The sequence below is a fragment of the Eumetopias jubatus genome, unplaced genomic scaffold (genome assembly GCF_037043125.1).
Source record: "Eumetopias jubatus isolate StellerSeaLion01/CBP00866 unplaced genomic scaffold, mEumJub1_p1.0 scaffold_7, whole genome shotgun sequence".
In the NCBI taxonomy this organism is placed as follows: domain Eukaryota; kingdom Metazoa; phylum Chordata; class Mammalia; order Carnivora; family Otariidae; genus Eumetopias; species Eumetopias jubatus.
Window position 1 is genome coordinate 111,757,498 of NW_028274813.1, and position 24,602 is coordinate 111,782,099.

A 24,602-nucleotide genomic window follows, 5' to 3' on the forward strand; every position below is an offset into this window, starting at 1 on the left:
GTCTTCTGATGTATTTGGTGTGGGGTGTGGCCTGCACATTGGGCTTTTAAAAGTTCCTCATATGATTCTAATGTGCTACCAAAGTTGAGAACCACTTGATCAAAGGATGGAGGATGATGATAGTGCATTGATATTAAAGCCTCAGCTGGAGAGTTGGCATATTCACACCCACTTTTTATTTTTTTTTACTTTATTTTTTAAAAAAGATTTATTTATTTGTTAGAGATAGCGAGAGAGGGAACACAAGCAGAGCGGGAGTGGGAGAGGGAGAAGCAGGCTTCCCACTGAGCAGGGAGCCTGATGCAGGGCTTGATCCCGGCACCCTGGGATCACGACCTGAGCCGAAGGCAGCCACTTGACTGAGGCACCCAGGCTCCCCATCACACCCACTTTTTAAAACAGAACTTTGTAGATACTTTCAAACCATATACTGCTGCCATAACCTTAGAATGTAATTTTCTTTAAATTACTACAGTATTACACTGCTAGGTCGTGAGGAGTCTGCTTGAGATTCTTTTTCTCCCTCTCCCCTTCCCCCCTGCACGTGTGCACTCTCTCCAAAATAAATACAGCTTAAAAAAAAAAAAAACTTGGGGTGAGAAATTCACGTATCCATGTCCCACTCTAGACAACTGAATCAGAATTGCTGTGGCGAAGTCCAAGTATTAGTATTTTTATTTTTTTAATTTTAATTTTTTTAAGATTTTATTTATTTATTTGACAGAGAGAGACACAGTGAGAGAGGGAACACAAGCAGGGGGAGTGGGAGAGGGAGAAGCAGGCTTCCTGCAGAGCAGGGAGCCCAATGTGGGGCTCGATCCCAGGACTCTGGGACCATGACCTGAGCCGAAGGCAGACGCTTAATGACTGAGCCACCCAGGCGCCCCCAAGTATTGGTATTTTTAAAGTTCCTCAAGAGATTTTAATATCTAGCCCAAATGAGGGACCATTGTTTTAGAGTTTACCACTGGAGAATATACGAGATTTCAGATTGTTTTATTGCCCTAAAAGTTAAATGTGCTGCTGCTAGTACTAATTTTCTAATTATGTTGATTTTGCTTGTTAACTTTTTAAATCTTTTTGTTTGTTTATATCTTTAAAAAATGAGGACCGCCAATAAGAATAGGATGAAGAATTATTTCAGCCAAGAGTTTGAATTGACTTTCTACTCAACTAATCAAGAATTTTGGTAGCATGCATAGGTGATTTCTCTCCTTTGATTGGGCCCCAGCCTAAAGCAGTTAAATCAGAATCTTTAAGGGTGGTGCTACAACATAAATTTTTATAAAATTTTCCTAGTATTCAGATCCTATTAATCTATTTCATCGTGGGTCAAATGACTTAATCTTTCTAACTTCATCTGTAAAATGTAAATAATGCCTATCTTGTATAAAGTATTGATGTGAAGATTAAATGAAATATGATGTATAAAGAGTGCCTGGCACTGAATAATTTCATGTCTGTGTTCCTTCCATTCAGCATCATTCTTTTGACACTTACTTTACTTTAAACGGTCAGAACTCCATTATAGATGCTCAAGTGAGGTTAAATTACTTTTATAACTTAATATTTTAAGTTTGTTTTAATTTATATAAAATTTATACTTTTGGGTGTACAAGTCCATTAATTTTCACCAGGGCCTGGAGTTCTGTATCTGCTACCACAATCAACATACAGAGCAGTTCCATAATGGCCTTCTTAAAAATTCCTTCCTGCTGGGCGCCTGGGTGGCTCAGTTGGTTAAGCGACTGCCTTCAGCTCAGGTCATGATCCTGGAGTCCCGGAATTGAGTCCCACGTCGGGCTCCCTGCTCAGCAGGGAGTCTGCTGCTCCCTCTGACCCTCTTCCCTCTTGTGCTCTCTATCTCTCATTCTCTCTCTCTCAAATAAATAAATAAAATGTTTAAAAAAAAAATTCCTTCCTGCTGCCCGTTTGTTCAAAGCCTCCCCCACCCTTAATTCTTGGCAACCAGGGATTTTTATACCATCCCTGTAGTTTTGTTTTTTCCATGGTGTCATATAAATGGAATCATACAATATGTAGACTCTTGAATCTGGCTTCTTTCACTTAGAATTTGTATTTGAGATTAATTCATATTGTTGTATGTATCAATAGTTCTTTCTTTTGCTGAGTAGTATTCCATTGTGGATGTACCACAGTTTCTTTAACCATTCCCCAGTTGTGAAATATTTGGGCTGTTAGCAGTTTTTGCCAGGTAGGAATAAAGCTGTTATAAACTTTGTTATATAGTTTTTTTGAGTGAAGATAAGTTTTAGGGTAAATTCCTAATAGTGAGATTTGGGGCTTGTAGTAAGTATATGTTTAACCTTGTAAGAAACTGCTAAATTTTTTCCTCTTGGCTGTATTATGATGCATTCCCACCAGCAGTGTATGAAAGTTCCAGTTAAACCACATACTCTGCGGCACTTGGGTTTGTCTGATAGGGTGCCTCTTCCACCCCACACAGGCTTGTAGTGGTGACCTTGTGGCTTCAATTCCTGTGTTCAAATAACTAATAATGTTGAACATCTTGTTCTTTTTCATGCCTCTGTGTAGATTTTCTTTGCTGAAGTGTCTGTTCAAAGCTTTTGCCTATTTTTAAAATTGGGTTTTTGTTTTCTTATTAGGTTTCAAGAGATTTTAAAAATATGTATTCTGAATACAAGTCCTTTATAAGATATGATTTGCATATATTTTCTCCCAGTCTCTGGCTTTTCTTTCCATTTTCTTAACAGTGTCCTTTTCATTTTGATGAATTCCAGTTTATCAGTTTTTCTTATGGATTGTGCTTTTGTTATCTAAGGACTCTGCCCAAACTGAGGCCACAAAGATTTTCCTCTAGAAGTTTTATAGTATTGTGTTTCACATTTAGGTCTGATCCATTATTAATTTTGTATAAAGTCTAAGGTTTAGGTTAAAGTTGATTTTTTTTTTTTTAACATATAGATGTCTTGGTTATTCTAGCACTGTTTTTGGAAAAAACTGTTTTCCTCCCTTGGAATTGTAGCATCTTTGTAAAAAGTCATTTTGCCATATTTGTATGTATCTATTTGTGGCTTCTGTTCCTTTGATTGGTATATCTATCCTTTTGCCAGTACTGTAGCTTTATAGTATATTTTGAGATCAGGTTGTGTTCTGTTCTTTTCTTAATAGTAACATTTTAATGTATTTATTTGTCTTTCAAGTTTTTATTTAAATTCCAGTTAACATACAGTGTAACATTAGTTTCGGGTGTAGAATCTGGTGATTCATCACTTCCATACAACACCCAGTGCTCATCACAAGTGCACTCCTTAATGCCTCATCACCCATATAACCCATCCCCCCACCCACCTCCCCTCCAGCAACCCTCAGTTTGTTCTCTGTAGTTAAGGATCTGTTTTCTGCTTTGCCTCTCTTTTCCCCCTACCATGTCCATCTGTTTTGTTTCTTAAATTTGACATATGAGTGAAATCATACGGTATGTCTTTCTCTGACTGACTTATTTGGCTTAGCATGATACTCTTTATCTCCATCTAGATAGTTGCAAATGGTAAGATTTCATTTCTTTTTGTGGCTGAGTAGTATTCCTGTGTGTGTGTGTGTGTGTGTGTGTGTGTGTGTGTATCACATCTTCTTTATCCATTCATCAGTCAGTGGACATTTGGGCTCTTTCCATAATTTGACTATTGTTAATAATACTGCTATAAATATCAGGGTGCATGTATCCCTTCGAATCATTATTTTTGTATCCTTTAGGTAAATACCTAGTAGTACAATTGCTGGATCGTAGGGTAGTTCTCCTTTTAACTTTCTGAGGAACCTTCATACTGTTTTCCAGAGTGGCTACACCAGTTTGCATTCTCACCAACACTGCAAGAGGATTCCCCTTTTTCTGCATCCTTACCAACACCTGTTGTTTCCTGTGTTGTTAATTTTTAACCATTCTGACAATTGTGAGGTGATATCTCATTGTAGCTTTGATTTGCATTTACCTGATGAGTGATATGGAGCATCTTTTCATCTGTGTGTTAAGTCTGTTGTTATGTCTTCTTTGGAAAAATATATATTCACGTCTTCTGCCCACTTTTTTAACTGGATTATTTGGTTTTTGGGTGTTTGATAAGTTCTTTTTTTAATAGATTTTAGATATGTCATTTGCAAATACCTTTTTCCACTCTGTAGGTTGCCTTTTAGTTTTTGTGATTGTTTACTTTGCTGTGCAGAAGCTTTTTTTTTTTTAAGATTTTATTTATTTGATACAGAGCACAAGCAGGGGGAGCGGCCAAGGGAGAGGGAGGGGTAGAAGCAGGCTCCCCACTGAGCAGGGAGCCTGACAAAATCCCAGGACTCTGGGACCATTACCTGAGCTGAAGGCAGCTGCTCAACCACCTGCTTTTTATCTTGATGAAGTCCCCATCGTTCATTTTTGCTTTTTTCCCCCTTCCCTCAGGAGGCATATCTAGTAAGAAGTTGCTATGACTTATGTCAAAGAGGTTGCTACCTGTGTTTTCTAGGATTTCACATTTAGGTCTTTCACCCATTTTGATTTTATTTTTGTGTATGGTGTAAGAAAGTGGTTCAGTTTCATTCTTCTGCATATTACTGTCCAGTTTTCCCAACACAATTTGTTGAAGAAACTTTTTTTCCCCGTTGGATATTCTTTACTGCTTGTGGGCCCGTTTCTGAGTTCTCTATTCTGTTCCATTGATCTGTGTGTTTATTTTTGTACCAGTACCATACTGTCTTGATCAGTTCTTTTCAAAATTATTTTCGTTATTCTAGTTTCCTTGCTATTACATATAAGCTTTAGAATCAATTTGTTGATACCTACCCAAAAAATCCTACTGGGATTTTGATTGGTGTTGAATTGAATCTATAGATCAGTTTGGGAAGAAACGATATTTTAATTATATTGAGTCTCCCAAACCCATGAAGGTAGTGTATCTAGGTCTTTTATTTATTTATTTATTTATTTATTTATTTATTTATTTATTTTTATTTCCTTCATCAGTATTTTGCAGTTTTCAGCATATGGATTCTTTATATATATTGTTAAATTTATACCTAAATATTTCAAATTTGGGTGCTATTGTAAGTGGTTCTTTAAAATCTTTTTGATTTCTAGTTAGTCGTTGGTTGCTCTGGGGATTATAATATAAATGTTTTAACTCTTCACATTCTACTTAGAATTAATATTCTACCGCTCCAGGTAACACATAGAAGCTTCATCTGTATAGATTACTTTTCTCCCAGTCCCTTTATATTATAGTTGTCATATGTGTAAACATATGTGTTTAACCCTTTCCCCCTCCATTACATGTTAGAATTTCTTGGTTTCAGTAATTTTATGTTTTCAAGAACGTAAGAGGAGAAAAATAGTCCCTAATATTTACCCATTTACCATTTCTCTTGCTCTTTCCCCCCAAAATTCCATGTTCCTCCCTGGGATCATTTCCCTTGCACCTAAAGAACTTAGCATTTCATTTAGAGCAGATCTGCTGGCAGTGAGTTCTCACAGTTTTTTTTGTTTGTTTTTTGTTTTTGTCTGAGAATATCTTTGTCTTTATTTCTGAACTATACTTTCACTGAACATAGAATTCTAGGCTGACAGCTTTTGGTATTCTCCCACAGGGCCCTGAGAGGACTGTTCTTTTTTTTTTTTAAGATTTTATTTATTTATTTATTTGACAGACACAGCGAGAGAGGGAACACAAGCAGGGGGAGTAGGAGAGGGAGAAGCTGGCTTCCTGCTGAGCAGGGAGCCTGATGCGGGGGTTCGCTCGCAGGACCCTGGGATCATGACCTGAGCCGAAGGCAGACGCTTAACGACTGAGCCACCCAGGCTCCCCGAGAGGCTGTTCTTTTAAAAACAAAACAAAAAGGATAGTTTTTTTCTTTTGTTAAGTTCAGATAATTTTTTATTGATACATCTTCAAGTTCAGTGACTTCTCTGTCATCTCCTTTCTGCTATTGAGCCTATCTAGTAACCTTTGTGTTTTTTAGTTCTAAAGTTTCCATTTGGTTTTTTATAACTTCTTTCCTAAGAATTTGTTTCATCCATTTTAAGGTGTCCATTCTCACCTAATGGATCATGTTTTCAATAGTTACTTTAAACGTCTTTGGTATTTCTAATATCTGGGTCATCTTGGGGTTGGCATCTATTAATTATCTTCTCCCTTGAGAGTTGGTCAGATTTTTGTTCTTGCAATGTGTGTTAAATTTTGGATTCTATCCTGGACATTTTGAATATTATGTTGTGAGATTCTGCATCCTGTTAAATCCTTTAGAGAGGTGAGGATTTTTTGTTTCAGTAAACAAGTCAATCCAGTTAGGTTATAACTGCATATTCTTTCTCACTTTATATAGGTGGTGGTTCCATCATCTGTTCAGTTTTCAAAGCCTTTGCTGGGTTGAGTTGCCCTTCCATTCCCACTTAGATTGATCTAGGACTTGGGCGGTGACTTATAGTTCTATTCTAAAAGCCTCATCTATACTTTAGCTGCGTTCCACATGTGCATAGCTTGCAGGGTGAGCCCAGGTTCATATGCAGAATTAGGGGTCTACTCCTCCATCTTTCTCTTCTCAGCTATTTCCCCTATACTCTGAGTCCCAGAAGCCCTTTCCTTCATTCCTCTAGCCAGAAGCATGGAGTTTTCTAGGTTTTAGTTTCTTACCTGTCATGCCTTGAGGTGAAGTGGCAAGAGAAAAAAGAAAAGAATAGGGATCCCCCAACTTTTTTTCACAACAGGGGCCCTCTTCCTGATTCTTCTGTTCAAGGGAATGAATTTTCTCTTGTCATTCTGCAGCGGTGTAGTTTCATGGCTGCAGCTGGCCTCACGCAGGACCTAGAAAAACAGGAGAAAAAGAAAAAAGATAAGTATTTCCCCTACATTGTTAGGAGCCTTTTGCCATAATCCTCTAGCAAAAAAGATGCTTTCTCCTTAGTATTAGCTGCTCATGCCTGCTACAACAGTTTTCCTATTTGGCCCACTCATGGGTCGAAGCCAGGAACTAAACGATAAAAAGCAGAATACTCACCGCCATCTTATTTGTTGTTCTTCACTTCCCTCCCCAGTCTGCCTGCTGTTTAATTTTAAGAGCATTTTGTCGAGTTTTTAGTTGTAATCAGTGGGAGAGAGAGCCCCTGCAGTGAGCTTATTACTCCGTCTTGGCCAGGACCAGAAGTCACATTGTTTTGTTTTTAAATTAACATTATTGGTGTATTACTATATGACTAAATATACCCATTTTTAAGTGTATAGTTTGTTTTTGAGAAATGTTTTCCCTCATATAACCAACCATCACACTCAAAAAATAGAACATTCCCAGAGAGCTCCCTTGCGTCTCTTAGCTTTCTGCCATCCCCTCCTCATCCTGTCCTGGTAACACCGTTTGGTGGAGTATGTAAAGGGTATTTATACATACGACTAGTAGTTAAATGAGATCTTTAATATTCCTTTAGGTTCTACTACATGGAATAAGTGAAAGAATATTAGTTTTGGATTGTTTTAGGCTAAAATTCACAACTTTTTCACTTAATTAACTGGATAATATTGGGTGATTTTTATAACCTCCAAAGAATCTAGTCATGGTTTTCTCGTATTTAACATGGCAGGTAAGTGCTCTCTTACAGAGAGCTTTGAGAATTAAATGGGGTATATAAAGTGCCTTATACAGGGCTTGGCGTACAGTAGATTCACATTATGTGTTATTCTCCCAGTGCCTTTCCTTATATGCAGTGTGCATAAATGACTTGAGCCAGCTACGTTGAAATAGTGACCAAAATATAATTATTTAGTATTGTGAAATATCTCCTGCCCCATAGCCTAGACCCTGGCAGAATATATAAGTATTTTGGCATTATCATGCCACTGTGGTTTAGATGAATTTTTTCAGTCTATCCCATTAGGAAAAACTTTGGAGCATCTGCCTTCGATGTAATATGTACATCAGGCACATACACCTACACAGGAAGGATGAGATAAGAAATAGAAAAATTGTCACGTTTTCTTCATCCTAGGGGACTGCTGGTCGAATTTTCTGAATCCCTTGGGTCATGATCACATTTGGGGATGCCCTACCCCAAACCTATATGGGGGTGGACCCTAGTAATCTGTGTTTTAACTGAACTTTCCATAATAATTTTTGATGAGCCAGGAACAGGTTTGGGAACCTCTGGATGGGACCAGGTTTTGATACTGGAACTCAAGCACAGAAAAGACCCGACAGCAACATCAAAGGGCATCAGAGGCCATTTGTCCTCTTCTCCCTTTTTTCTCTTGGCAAGTTAAGACTCAACAACTCCTGAAACATCTTCCCTCAAGCACTCTGTCTAGTGGCAGAGAACACAGTGTATTTGGGTGCCACAGAGTTATAGTCACACAATTCTCATGGATGCTATTGGACTTAATTCTCCCAGTCGATAGGATTATTGCCTTTATTTTACATATGACTAAACCTAAAGGAATAACTATTTCAATTTCAGGCACAAATCCTGTTGTGAAAACCTGTTTCCAAACAGAGTTGGGTTGGGTTAGGGGGTTTGGAGTGTTAATAAATTGTTGAATCATATTTCTGAGAAAGAGCTGGACAGAACAGTGTCTGTATATTCTGTACAAATAAACATAAAATAGGATCAGTTAATAGGGGTTTTTTGTTTTGTTCTGTTTTTTCACATATTGACTCTTGTAAAGTGGTGGTGTCTGCTGAATGCTATGTTAAAGGAGGATTCTTAAGGGAGTCTGGGCCCAAGAAGCAAGGAGTACCTAAATGGATTAGCAAAACGTGTCTAAAGTGGGTGAATGAGAGTTACCATGTCTGCATCTTTGGATTTTGCGGGGGGTATTGAATGTATGTGAATTTTCCTGTGACAAATTGCATTGTTTCATGACATTTTTATACAAGATTACTTTTTAATTAAATCAGTTGTTAACTAATACTGTGGTCTAACTCTGGTGACACAAAAGTAGTTTTATGCAGAGATCCTTTTTGAAATGTTATTTGATTCAGGTTTGAGTTCCACCTCTGACATTGTAACTAGCATTTTAAGTAAAAATTCTGTACCCAGATAGTAACCTGACTAGTTTCATGAGAAATGGGAATAAATATTAATAAAAATAAATGACAGCATTAAACAATAGGACAGTCAGACTTGGGTTTATTTCATGCTGTTAGCCTATCCTTCTAGAAATGAAACAGCATCCTCAGATTATACTCTCTAAATTATTACCTAGTACAAATATTTTGTCTTTTTCATTAAATATCTCTGAAGGACCTAAACCATTCAATATTATTATTGAATTGTAACTATTCAATACAATAAGGTATTAGAAATTTTATAATTAGAAATTTTGTTGATTAACAGAGTGACAATCTGCTAAATCTTAATTGTAAGATTTAATTTTAATTAGTGCTTGATTTAATACAGCAAGTTTTCATTAAATTTCTTTTTGGCTTTTTTTTAAATTTTTTTTATTATGTTCAATTAGCCAGCATATAGTACATCATTAGTTTTTGATGTAGTGTTCAGCGATTCATTAGTTGCATATAACACCCAGTGCTCCTCACCACACGTGCCCCCTTTGATACCCATCACCCAGTTGCCCCATCCCCCCACCCCCCTCCCTACTGTAATCCTCAGTTTGGTTCCTGGAGTCCAGAGTCTCTCATGGTTTGTCTCCCTCTCTGATTTCTTCCCATTCAGTTTTCCCTCCCTTCCCCTGTGGTCCTCTGTGCTATTCTTTATGTTCCACATATGAGTGAAACCATATGATAATTGTCTTTCTCTGCTTGACTTATTTCACTTAGCATAATCCCCTCCAGTTCCATCCATGTCGATACAAATGGTGGGTATTCATCCTTTCTGATGGCTGATTAATATTCCATTGTATTTATGAACCACATTTTCCTTATTCATATTTTTTGGCTAATTTTGAATTCTGCTTTAGAATCCTATAGAAAACTGACAAATTTGTGTGGCAGACTATTTTTAAATAGTCTTGATCTCACAATTATTTTTGTATTTTCTTTGTAGAATAAAGAAATATCTTAGGAAAGGAAATTTGGGTGGGATGAAATTAAATTCAACCTAAAAATTCACTAAATGTCAATGAAGTACTGTTACCTTAAAATAACTTTTTTTCCCCCCTTCTTTAGAATCCAGCAACTATCACAAGAATACTCCTTAGCCACTTCAATTGGGATAAAGAGAAGCTAATGGAAAGGTAAGGAACTATTGTCAGCTTTGTACTTAAAAGTAGCACAGAAAGCTTGTTGAACTGAATTTACAAGAAGCAAATAAGGAATTGATTTATAGACCAGTATATGAAAATAACCAGTGAGCAAGTAGTATGTGCTTTAATTTCTTGTATTCCTCATCTGTAAATTTTGCAATAAACTTAATGTTAAGGGAACTCAGACTTAATGTTCCTTTTATTTTGGAGCTAAGGTGGGGGCTCTCCTTCAGTATCTTCAAAATTACATCGTCTTGAGTACTGAGAACTAAAAATGTGTTTTGAAAAAGTGGTCGAGGGGGCACCTGGCTGGCTCAGTTGGTGGAAAATGCAGCTCTTGATCTCAGGGTCCTGAGTTCAAGCCCCAAGTTGGGTGTGGAGCCTGCTTAAAGGAAGAGGATAAAATGCATTTTAAAAAGCACTTGATACAGTCCTCAAACATATGAATAATACCTTCCATTAATTACTTAAAATTTTCTTGCCCATAAAACTTTAAATCTATGTTAAGCATATTAATGACATTTATTCAGTAAAAATAAGTTGCTCAGGGTATCCTGACCATCAAAATAGCTGTTCGGACTGGTTCTCTAATTTCAGGCAGGATGATATTCCATTGAGTATTTTTTTATATTTTCTCTCAAAATGTTTCTAGTTCTAAAAGGGAAGAAATTACAGGACTAGTGAAGGACAATATTACTGCCATTCTTAATCTTTTTTCTTAGACTGAAAATCAGGAGTACTTGTTAAGGTGGTAGGGTGACAGCCTATATTTATTCTGTCAACCATATTCTTCAGTCTAAAATTAGCAATCCTTTAATAAAGAATTAACACTAGTTGGGAATTGAGAACCCCAATATTATGAGAAATAAATGGAAAATACTTCCCATTTGATTTTAAAATTGAAAGAACTTTGCAAAACAGATATTAAATAATACTAAGAGGACTGCTCAGTTTTTTGTGTTTTTTTGTGTGTGTGGTTTTTTTTATAATATTTTATTTATTTATCTGTCAGAGAGAGAGAGATCACAAGCAGGGGGAGGAGCAGGCAGAGGGAGAAGCAGGCTCCCAGGACCCTGGGATCATGACCTGAGCCGAAAGCAGACACTTAACCAACTGAGCCACCCAGGCGTCCCTGTTGCTCAATTTCTCACGCATTGCACCCCAACTACAATTTAATAGTAACAAGTAGTAGTTATCAGTTATTGAGCCCTTTGTGCCAGGCATTATTTCATTTTATCCTCCTTATAGCTTTATGGTGTTAGAAACTATTATCCCCACTTAATTGATATGGAAAGTAAGACTTAATATATTTATCTCAGTTTTGTAACACAAGGAGTTAGCACTCAAACTCATGTTTGTTGGACTCCAAAGCTTATGTTCTTAAACATATATAGTTTTCCCAGGGTTCATGAAGAATAAAATGCTCCTGACTGTGATTGCCCCTGCCGCCCCCTGTGGATCTGACCACCTTTTTTGAAGTCAGTGGTATTTCTTAATTTTGGTAACATTTATTTTCTGGCTTATTTTGTGACACTTCTATTAGGAAAAGGAGTTTTCATTATTTATATCTGATATTCTTCTGACTTAACAGTTTGTTTCTTATTAATGTATTTCTTCAAAGAAAATTTTCTCTTATAACACTGTTGATACTGCTGAAAGCATTTTTCAATTAAATACTGTACTTAGATGTGGTAAGTATGAATTAAAAAGTAGCTCCTTGGAAATGTCTGTGTGTGTGAACTTTTCAGTTTCTTTTTGTAATTTCAGTTTTTTGTATATTCTGAAGATTTGTTATTGGGAACCTTTAAATCTTTAAATAGTGTTTTTAAAACCAATATGCAATATCTTTTTGTCTCATTTAATGAGTTTCACATTATACTCTATGTTTGATATTAACACTGCCACACTTTATGATTACTAATACGTTTAGATTTAATTACTGCCATTGTAAGTTGTGCTTTGTATTTATTATGTTTTCTATTTGGTTTTTTGTTGCCTTGATACCAAGTCTTTCTCCCCCTTTGTCCCCCCCAATCTCAGAGTTACATGTTTTATTTCAGTTTTTCTAGTGGGCACCTTTATGAGCACTTTTACTAACATATATTTAACTTTTTTTTTCCTTTTGGCTAGTCTCTTGCATCCCACCGTTTTCTCCAAATTTACTTTTTTCTCCCCAGAATATATCTTTAGTCATTTAAGTCATTTCATATGTATTAAAATTTTTAAGGACTCTAAGAGAAATCCTTAATATTCTGAAATTTTGGGTAGTTTTTGAAAGCATATTCAGTTGGGCTCTTTAAGTCTGAGAACTAATATTTTTGGTTTGGGGAAATTCTTAGCTATTATTTCTTCTTCTCTTGATTCTCTCAGTGCTTTCTGGAATCCCTGTTAGTCACATGTTGAAATTTCTGGATCCCTTTTGGAAATTAATTTTAATTTTTTTTCAAGATGTTTTTTCTGTACTTGTTATCTTTGTCTTTCTACTCTGGTCTGTGAAGTTCCTCATGTTTATCTTTAATTCACTAACTTGCGTTTCTTTTTGCACGCATTGTGCTATTGAGCCATCTTGAATTGTTTAGTTCAACGGTATCCATTTTATTTATTTTAGTAACTTAATTCTTGTTTTGTGGATGCTCCTTTCCTTATCTCCCTTGGCACATAATTCTTTCTACACTAATGTGTTTTCTTCTAGACTGTTTATCAGTAAACAGAGAGAATTTAAATTATGTATTGGTATTTGGTATGGTACCTTTCAGAGTATGTTATTTTCAAATTGGTCAAATTTAGGCTATAATAAATTCCAGTAAAAATCAATATGCATTCTATTTTCACATTTTCAAGTAACTCATTATCCAAAAATGATTATTATTAAACAGTGACAGTACAAATGTAGGATATGGCTGAAGAGATACAGGGGAATTTGCAGGCTTAGTATCTTTATAAGAAAAAGAAAAAGAGGTAGAAAACAAAGCCTTTGAAACGGGAAATTAGAAAAACACAAACCCAAAGACAGTAGAATAAGTACTTAAGATAAAAGCAACATAATTGAAATAGATAACAAAAATACATAAAACAAAAACATCTTTGAAAATGATTTTTTAAAAGGCGAATATCAAGAGAATGAGAAGCAAGCCATATACCTGGAGAAAATATTTGTGAAAGATACCTGATAAAGACTTTTCAAAATATACAAAGAACTCCTGAAACTCACTAATTAAAAAAAAACCCAGTGGGCAAAAATCTGAATAGACAATGCATTAAAGAAGATAGGCAGGTGTTAAATAAGCATATGAAGAGATACTCAACGTCATATATTATCAGGGCATTGCTAATTAAAACAAGATACCACTGCATACCTATTAGAATGGCTAAAATCCAAAAACACTGACACTACGAAATACTGATGAGGATGCAGAGCAACAAGAACTCTCATTGCTGGTGGGGATGCAGAATGGCATAGCTGCTTTGCTTTCAGTTTGGCAATGTCTTAGAAAACTAAATATACTCTTTCGATAGGATCCAGCAGTCATACTTTCTGGTGTTTACCCAAATGAGCTGAAAGCTTGTGTCCACACAAAAACCTGTCCATGAATATTCATAGCATTTTTATTTATAATTGCTTAAACTTGGAAACTATCAAGATGTCCTCCAGTTGGTGGATGGATGAATAAACTGTGGTACGTCCAGACACTTGAATATTATTTCGTGCTAAAAAGAAATGAGCTATGAAGTCATGAAAAGATATGGAGAAACTTTAAATGCATGTTACTAAGTGAAAGAAGCCAATCTGTAAAGGCTACATACTGTATGATTCCAACTATATGATATTTTGGAAAAGGCAAAACTACAGAGACAGTAAGGTCAGTGGTTGCCAGGGGTTAGGTGGAGGGAAGGGTGAATGTATAGAGCAAAAAGGATTTTTAGGGCAGTGAAACTATTCTGCATGAAACTGTTATGTTGCATATATATCACTGTACCTTTGTCCAAACCCATAAAATGTACAACACAAATGTGAATCCTAATGTAATCTGTGGACTTTGGATGATAATGATGTGTCAATGTAGATTCATTGATTCTATCACATGTGCCACTCTGGTATGACTTGTTGATAGTGGGTCAGGTTGCGTGTGGGGGGTGGGCAAGGGGTAAATGGGAATGCTGTGTACTTTCTGCTGAGTTTTGCTGTCAGCCAAGATTGTTCTTAAAAAAGTAAAAGCTATGTCGGAAAGGGTGAGGAAGTAAACCATTGGCAAATATGATGGGGGTAGGGGAGAAAGGCACAAATAAACAACATTGGGAATAATGCATAATTATAGATAGGAAAAATATTTCAGAATTATAAATAAATACTGAGTACCACTTTTACCAATATATTTGAAAGCTTAGAAATGGAAATTACTTCATTGTCCCCCAAGAAGTAGAAAAATAACCATGGAAAAATGTAGTAAATATTTACTAAAAGATCCTTCTCCTCCAAAAACCACTAGATGATTTTATGGTCAAGTTCTATGTAATAAACCATCAAGGAACTGCAAGTTTCTATTGAGAATTATTTCAGAACATAGAAAAAGAGAAGACATCATTAATTCCTATTAGCCAAATCAGAATAACTCTTGTTACAAAATTTGAGAAAGACTGCATAAGATATAAATCACCTTTATTATGAACATAGCCGTTGAATTCATAAATAATATTTAAATTGGAAGAATTAATGGTCTAGTAGATTTCTCCTAGGAAAGCAAGAATATGTCACCATTAGGGAAAAAATAATTCATCTATAGTATTTACTACTTTTTAACGGGTTAGTGATACCCATGATTTAGAAAAAAACAATTTTTAACAAACTAAGAAGGTAATTTCTCAGTGTCATGAAAGGCATCAGCTATAATCCAAAGCAGAATTACCCTTAATTTTGAAACATTGGAAGGATGTCCAATAAAATCAAACAGGGTACTGGCTGTCACCAGCATTTAAAAGTACCGGAAGTTCTGATAACTGTTATTTAAAATAATACATAGAAAATTAAATAAGTGGTATAAAAATTGGCGATGGGAGTATTTGGATTATATTTAGATTTTTCTTTATACTTTTATGTATTCTGTGAACTTCCTTCAGTAATCCCAGGAGAAGTGTTATAATAACACATTAACTATGTAATTCAGAAAATAAGAACTCATTTGTAATGAAAACATTTATTTAAAAAAAGAAGAGAGGGGCGCCTGGGTGGCTCAGTTGGTTAAGCGACTGCCTTCGGCTCAGGTCATGATCCTGGAGTCCCGGGATTGAGTCCCGCATCGGGCTCCCTGCTTGGCAGGAAGCCCTCTTCTCCCTCTCCCACTCCCCCTGGTTGTGTTTCCTCTCTCACTGTCTGTCTCTCTGTCAAATAAATAAAAATTTAAAAAAAGGAAGAGAAATTTTTGTAGACCATATAATCATCTACCTGGGAAACCCTAAAGAATGAACTGATAAACTATTAAAGTGGTTGCGCATTAGAATCACCTGAGAACTTTAAAAAACACCAATGCCTAGGCCCCTTTCCATTCTTTCTCCTTCCCCATCCCTTAATACCCTTTTGGAAAATGAGAAGAAACTCAGAATGTGAGTGACACTGTGCATCTTCCTTTCCTTTAGTATAAAAATGAAGGTGTACTCGTATGACAATCTTGTAACAATTTAGGATCCCAGGAATCATAAGAAAAGTTAGACAGTATAGCCAATAATTTTGTTACATTGCTTGCTTGCTTGCTTTCTGGGCGGGGGGCACAAGCAGGGGGCAGTGGCAGAGGGAGAAGCAGGCTCCCTGCTGAGCAAGGAGCCCGACACGGGGCTCAATTCCAGGACCCTGGGACCACGACCCGAGCTGAAAGCAGACATTTACTCAACCGAGCCACCCAGGCGCCCCTACGTAGCCTTTTTTTTTTTAAGATTTTATTTATTTATTTGACAGAGAGAGACACAGTGAGAGAGGGAACACAAGCAGGGGGAGTGGGAGAGGGAGAAGAGGCTTCCCACGGAGCAGGGAGCCCAATGCGGGACTCGATCCCAGGACCCTGGGATCATGACCCGAGCCGAAGGCAGACGCTTAATGACTGAGCCACCCAGGTGCCCCCTAGATAGCATTTTTTTTTTAAAAAATCGTACTTCCCAGGTGGTAACACAATATATTCAAGCATCATTTCTATTCATTTTGACATCCTTAAAGAGAAGTCTTACCCTAGGCAAAATTGTGAAGTACTTCAAATTCTGTCATCTCTTTCTGCTGTCTTTCCTCATTTCCATATACCAGGCATATTAATTTTTTGTTCGTTTGTTTATTCATTAGGGAGCCCTAGTCCCTGCCATGGAGGAGGACCTTACGGTCTAGTGAGGGCCATAGAGCTATAAGATTTCTTGCCAATAATTCTTTTTTTTTTTCCAAGATTTTATTTATTTATTCATGAGAGACAGAGGGAGAGAGAGGGAGAAGCAGAGGGAGAAGCAGGCTCCCAAGGAGCAGGGAGCCCGATGCGGGACTCGATCCCAGGACCCTGGGATCATGACCTGAGCCGAAGGCAGATGCTTAACCATCTGAGCCACCCAGGTGCCCTCTTGCCAATAATTCTTATTTTTCTCCAGACTTCCAGTCCATGGTTTAAACAAATTTGTCTTGACCCCAAAACCAAGTAATTTGTTCTTTTAAAAATACATTTTGGTGAAGGTGGTGAGGGGTTAATGGAGAAGTGACCATTGAAATTTTTTGATGTCATCTTTTCTCTCTCATAGCAGCTTTCCAGGCCTTTGCCATTTTCTTTCCTGCCCAGCCTTCTGACTTTTTACTATGTAGACTAATTTCTTTTCTGTTGTATAAATTAAATAGAATTTTCTCTATTCACTAGATTTCTTCCCATGCTCCTCCACATGAAGCAGAACAACAAATCAAAGAATCAGAAGTGCAGCAACAACTCTATCTGCCCTTCTACTTCTAAACTTTAAAGGCTAACCTTTCCATCTGGGCTTTGATCTTACAGTTTTTGTGGGATGTTGCTTCCATTATTTCATCTGTCATTATCTTGAGCCCTCTCCTTTCCTGGTATATCAGTCAGGGTTTTTAGTTGTAAATATACTTGAAGAGGATAGGTGAAAATGACATTAAAGATGGGAAAATCAGCCAGTAAGTGAAGACTATGCATCCAGGAAAAGTGCCCAAATCATAGTGTCAGACTATTTTAGTAAATGTGCTATTGCTCTTGCCATTGGTCACAGGCATCACAGCTCATATCATGAATATTGGGCAAGTGACAGCACAACTAGTATTTCTGCTGTTTTGGCCTCTGAAAGATGGATGTATCCTACCCCTTTGACAGAATGAATTCCTCATCAACTCTTCAAGTACTGTGCTTTTCATAACTATAGGTCACCCTGCTCCTTCTAGGCCTGAATCCTTTCAGCAGGAGAGACTGGGAAAGTGAGTTGTCCTTTTTTTCCCTTTCTTTTTATCACAAGACTTTTTTTTAATCTTAGATTTTTTTATTATTTCTATTGAAATATAATGTACAATGTTATGTTAGTTTCAGGTATACAACATAATGATGCAGCAATTCTATATATTACTCAGTGGTTACCATGATAAATGTAGTTACCCTGTGTCACCATGTAATGTTATTACAATATTGCTGACTATATTCCCTGTGCTGTACTTTTTCATCTCTGTGACTTAACTCGTTTTATAACTGGAAGTATGTACCTATTTTGCCCATTCTTCCCACCCACTTCCCCTGACAAGACATTTAAAATCCAGCTTCTGGCGCGCTTGGGTGGCTCATTCGGTTAAGCTTCTGACTCTTGATTTCGGCTCAGGTCATGATCTCAGGGTCATGAGATCGAGCTCCACATCAGGCTCCCTGCTCAGTGGGGAGTCTGCTTCTCTCCTTCTGCCTCTCCCTCTGCCCCTCTCCCTGCTTGTGCTCGCTCTCTCTCTCTCTCTCTCTCTCTCTCTCTCAAATAAATGAACCTCTGAAAATCCAGCTTCTGTCTGCCTTTCTTTTATCTTTATTTCTGTTCTCATATTATACTTTAGTAGTACACAGCTTTTAAGATGTCACCAAATTCATTTTTGTGTTGACTCAACTTTGCAATTGTTTCCTTTGTCTGACATGGGGCTTCTGTGGATATCTATGTAGGCTGTTAGCTACAAAGCCCTAGGGAGCACTTTTGGAACTGTACTGTCATTGGCCCATGCCTGGCATGCCTTCCATATTGTCCCTTTTCCTAATTGTTTTTTTTTTTTTAAGATTTTATTTATTTATTGACAGAGCGCGAGAGAGCACAAGCGGGGGAGTGGCAGGCAGAGGGAGAAGCAGACTCCCCACTGAGCAGGGAGCCCTATGCGGGGCTCTATCCCAGGACCCTGGCATCATGACCTGAGCTAAAGGCAGCCACTTAACTGACTGAGCCACCCAGGAGCCCCCTTAATTGTTCTTTAAATAAAGCTTTAACTTAAGCTTTATTTCTAAGATGGCTATTCTTATTTCTCAAGACAGTTAATCACTTCTTCATTGGCCCTTTTATATGTATTTGATATAATATTTAAACGCTTTCGTTAGACTTGTTTGTGCTTAAGAACTATCTTACTCATCTTCCATTACTAGTACATAACACAATTCCTAATATGTAGTCAGTGATTAGTAAATATTTTAGTTCAACCATTTCTAGGTTTTATTTTTTATAATATGCATGTAATTTCTGTAAATTATGACAAGCATGTAAATCAGATTTCAATATGTCAGGAACTAGAGACAACTGCCCCCCCGCCCCCAAATCAAGCTTTTTTAGAGTTGATGACAAGTAAAAAAAATAAATAAGTATCTTCTCTATAAGATTGGTGTTAATGAGTTAACTGGTATATTTGAGGTAAGGGGAAATAAATAGGTGGTCGATGACTCACTGCTTTTCATGGACAGGTATAATCAAAGAATCTTGAAGATTGATTTCAGTGCAGACTATGTTGCAAATAGCTTTCCGGTTTTCATTCTGAAGCATTAACACCATTTAGTGAATAGTTACTAGAACCAGTACTTGTATGTTATCATGATGGTATGGAACTTTTCTTAGCCACATTACTAATAATACATTGTTTCACAGTTAAGTTCTGAGATGTGAGAGTAAATTTGGTTTGTCAGAAACTAGGCTTTTGTGATGGCATTCATCACTCTAATATAATATAGTGGGTTTTTACTGTTTAAACAGTTTAGATGTTATCGGGGAGCATGTATGGAAAGCGGCAAATGTACCTTCTTATTATACTATAGTGGTTAAGAACATGGAATCTCTGCTCCACCACCTAGCTGTATGAACTCGGAGCAGTTTTCTCCATTAGTTACTTCATCTGACATTATTCTGTTGTCCCTAGTCTGCCTATCTTACTACTTCATAAATTTCAAGAATGTTTTTGAATATCAGCTGTGTAAAAGACATTGAGCAGAGGTTCACCATTTTGCCCTTAAGGTACTTATAGATAAAACTTTAAAGGAATACCTAAAAGGTTCTTTCTGGCTCAGGTAGGAAAGGATTTATTGATGAGATGGCATTTGATTGGGCTTGGGAGAGCAGGCAAAGTGGGAACCTGGGCATTTCAGGTTCAGGAATCAAGTCGGGGGAAGGGGGTAGTTTAAGGAGCATATGTTGTATGGTAATGGGATTTAGAGTAACTGGAGTACAAGAAAGATAGAAGGAAAATGATGGGGCATGTTTAGTAGGAAGCACACTGTGGAGGACCTTGAATTCTAAGCAAGTGAACTTGGCTTTTTTTCCTATTAAGCAGAAAGGTTTGAAGGTTGTTTTATGGAGAAATGTGATATAAGGGCATTATTGCAGTAAAAAAATGTGACAGTATGAGCTGATTCTCCATCGGCAGGATGACCCATTGGAAAACTATTTTAATAACCCAGGTAAAAGGAAAATGTTGGCTTGACTTAGGATGGTGATGGTTAATTGAAAGCAGAGTGGGTGGAAGAGATGTTAAGGTGGAGTTTTAACTGTGACAGAGAAAATATGAGACTCTGGGAAACTCCTGGTAATTTGGACCATTCTATCCACTAGATATAGTAACGAAATCTGTATGATATTGAAACATCTTTTAAAAATCAAGAATATCTGGAGCTTCTGGGTGGTTCAGTCAGTTAAATGCCTTCAGTTCAGGTCATGATCCTGGGGTCCTGGGATCAAGCCCCACATTGGGCTCCTTGCTCATTGGGGAGCCTGTTCCTCCCTCTCCCTCTGTCCCTCCTCCCCGCTCGTGCGCTCTCTCTTGCTCTGTCTCAAATAAATAAAATCTTTTTTAAGAATCAAGAATATCAAAAAATTAGTAAAATAGGAATTAGAGGGTTAAGGCCTTAGAGAATATGGAAATCTAGAGAGATGAGCCAAGCATTCCAGTCTGCTTTGCACTGGAAGTATATTCTGATCTAGGAGAGGTAGCTAAAGTAGCTGTGATTTTTATTGGCCCTTTAATTAGTGGGGGGGAAGGTTGGAGTCTTAGGCCCACCAAGAATAAGGATTAGATAAACCAGTTCTTCTAAAGATTAAAGATAGTATTCATGTCATCTGGGTACCCTAGAAAACCTTAAACCTTGAATGTAGATTAAGATGGTCCCAGACTGTTAATGTATCCAGGCATTTGACACAAACAAATAAAAATCTCTTCTAGGAAAAGAACATTAAGGCCTCAAACTACTTCCCCAAATTATTTTTTTAATTAAAACATAACAACTTGGGACTCCAGATACTAGAATTGTCAGAACTGGATCAAATGGGTATACCATCAACAGGGAACTAGAAAGTATGAGCTATCTTAAAGATATGAAAAAGATTTTTTCTTTTATTATTAATTTATTTTTAGTTTATTGTGTTTTATTTTTTCAATTCATAATTCCATTTCTTTATATGCAGCTCATATGGGTATGGAACCAGTGTCAAATTAAACACTGAAAGCAGCTATTGAAATAAGTCAAGTGTAAGTGTTGAAACTGCTTGTTAGGAAGCAGTTTCAGCAGTTTCAGGAAGATCTGGTTCCAGCAAGGTTAGGAAAACAACTCGAAAAAGACAATTTCTATAACTAAACAAAATAAGCAAAATTAACTCAGTGAATTAATTGAACAGCATATTGGACAAAGCTAAAGAGAGGCTTAGTGTACTGGAAGATCAGACCAAACCACTATCTAAATTAAGTATATACACCAAAAGATGGAAAATGCAGAAGAGAAGTTAAGAAATGTGGAGGATATAACGAGAAGATCTTAACTGAGTTTTAGGAGAGAATGAGCCAAAGGTAGTATTTGAAGACATAATGGCTGATAATTTTCCAGTTTGGTGAGAGAAAAAAAACGCCACAGAGTTTAAGAAGCCTAATAGTTCCCATGCATAATAAATACTGTTTCATTGATTCTAAGATATTTTATTGTGCTTAAAATTTGAATGCATCTTTCAATTGATGGCAACTTGTAAGTCCAACAAGATTGATAGACTGACCTATGTGAAAATTTTCCCATTTCACTTTCTGGTAAGATCATGAAATTTCAGGTCCAAAGCATTTTAGATTTCATGAAATATGGTAAAAAGAAATCCACATATTTTTTTCTGAAATCCACATTTTAAAACATCATAGTACAACTACAGAAACAACAGCAAAAATAGACAATCATGAAAGCTAGATACAAGGACGATTACTTTCAAAGAGTAAAAATTTGTGTATATATTATGTACATAGAGAAAAAAATATATAGAAAGTATATACTTATATATTCTTTTTAGAGAACAGCTGACTTAACAGCAACAGTGGAAGTGATAGTAAGAGGATACCTCAGTAGGTTGAAAGACAAATGCCAATTTAGAATACTGGGTTCAGGGGCGCCTGGGTGGCTCAGTCGTTAAGCATCTGCCTTTGGCTCAGGTCATGATCCCGGGGTCCTGGGATCGAGCCCCGCATTGGGCTTCCTGCTCCGTGGGAAGCCTGCTTCTCCTTCTCCTACCACCCTTGCTTGTGTTCCCTCTCTCGCTGTGTCTCTCTCTGTCAAATAAAATCTTAAAAAAAAACAAAACAAAACACTGTGTTCATGGAAAATGTTTTCATAAACAGTACCATTTTTTAATTAGTATAAATGCTTTTATGTTGTAACTAACCTTTGTATTCTTTTAAGTCAACATTTTAAGTTCTACCAATGTTGTCAGAGTGTCACATGTTCATAATGTTATTTAAGCAACTATTTTAATATTAAGGGGGAAATCGTGGAATGCAGTCTAAGTTGTGCTTATAAGGAAAGTAATGAACTAAGCTTTCATCTTTTTTTTTTTTTTTAAGAGACACATTTATTCAGCGTCATGATCAGACTATTACATTTAGCAATCAACAGCATGGGTGCAAAAAAAAAAAATCTACATTAAAACCCTTTGTTGGAATGCTTTACACTTTCCACAGAACAGAAACTAAAATAACCTGTTATACAATTAGTCACAAATACAGTCCTCGAGTTTTTTGCCCATACACATGAGTATTGTCTAAAACATGTCTTCTTTGTAGCAGCTAGGCCCTGCCACCACGGTGCTTGGCTGAGTTCACAAATCTGTTGTAACCTGTAGCTTCCCTGTCACTTCTCTGGCTCTCCTCTCCTGCTAAGCTTTGTTTCCTGGCAGTAATTAAAACCTTCTGCCACTGCCATAGCTACTGCTGCTGCTGGAACCACCATAGCCACCTTGGTTTCGTGGTTTGGCAAAGTATTGGCCTCCACCACCATAGGGGCCAGAGCTTCTGCCTCCAAAATTTCCTCCTTTCATGGGTCCAAAATTTGAGGATTGATTGTTGTAATTGCCAAAATCATTATAGCTTCCGCCACCTCCAAAGTTGCTTCCATCATGACCAAGTCCGTCATAGCCATCCCCACGGCCACCGTATCCACCACCACCTCGACCGCCACCAAAGCCACCTCGACCACTGAAGTTCCCTCCACGACCAAAGTTGTCATTCCCACCAAAACCACCTCCACGACCACCACCAAAGTTTCCAGAACCACTTCGACCTCTTTGGCTGGATGAAGCACTAGCCATCTCTTGCTTAGATAGGGCTTTCCTTACTTCACAGTTGTGGCCATTCACAGTATGGTATTTTTGAATGACAATCTTGTCTACAGAGTCATGGTCATCAAATGTTACAAAAGCAAAACCTCTCTTTTTGCCACTGCCTCGGTCAGTCATGATCTCGATCACTTCAATTTTCCCATACTGTTCAAAATAATCTCTTAGGTGATGTTCTTCAGTGTCTTCTTTAATGCCACCAACAAAAATCTTTTTCACAGTTAAGTGGGCACCAGGTCTTTGAGAATCTTCTCTTGAGACAGCCCTCTTTGGTTCCACAACTCTTCCATCCACCTTGTGTGGCCTCGCGTTCATGGCTGCATCCACCTCCTCCACAGTGGCATACGTGACAAACCCAAAGCCTCTGGAGCGCTTGGTGTTTGGATCTCTCATTACCACACAGTCCGTAAGCGTTCCCCATTGCTCAAAATGGCTCCTCAGACTCTCATCGGTTGTTTCAAATCTCAAACCTCCGATGAAGAGCTTCCGCAGCTGTTCAGGCTCTTTGGGAGACTCTGACTTAGACATGACGGCGGTGGGAGGGGAGACTTAAACGATGCTTACTCTGCGGCGTCCACGGGCAGAAAGCGAACTAAGCTTTCATCTTAAGTCTCAAGTAATGAACTAGACATTTCACAATAGAAAACGAGCAATAAAGTAAATTCAGAGAAATTACAAGAAGAAATAACAGTGCACAGAATTTAATAAAACAGAAAAGAAACATACAGTAGAGTGGCTCAAGGAACCAAAAGATTTTAAAGACCGATTAACAACCCAGGTGAGATTAATCAAGAAAAATCACTAATATCAGGAATGAAAAAGAATGTCACTTTGAATCCTGCAGATATTTAAAAAAAAAACTTCTGAGGTATTATGGATAACTGTGTCAAAATTTGAAATTTTAAACGAAATGGATAAATTCTTAGAAGTTTGCAATTTATTGAAATTGACAAGAAATAAATAGAAAACCTATATGAGCTATCACTATAAAGTCAGAGTTTCTGTAAAGAAAAGTCTAAGTCCAGATGGATATACTGGAAAGTTCTACCAACACTTAGTGAGATAGTAACTCCAACGTTATATTCTGTAACCTTGGATTCTTTTAGAAAACAAAATGAGTGATCCCCCATTTTCATAAGGCTGTCACAGCTTTGATTCCAAAACCCCAAACCCACAGCTTTGATTCCAAAACCCAACTGAAACATTACTTGTTAGTTTCTTTCATTTATATAGGTGCAAAAAATAAAACCCACAATATTTGCAAATTATATAGTTCAGCAGTAC

General features: G+C 37.2%; 1 protein-coding gene across 1 annotated transcript in view; it reads left to right on the forward strand.

Moving 5' to 3' along the window:
* ARIH1 (ariadne RBR E3 ubiquitin protein ligase 1) overlaps positions 1-24,602 on the forward strand; it is a 118,494-nt gene that overhangs the window by 37,085 nt on the left and 56,807 nt on the right. Inside the window, exon 2 of the mRNA XM_028099920.2 lies at positions 10,138-10,205. Coding sequence (XP_027955721.1) covers positions 10,138-10,205 — 68 coding nt within the window. The remainder of the gene's footprint in view (positions 1-10,137; positions 10,206-24,602) is intronic.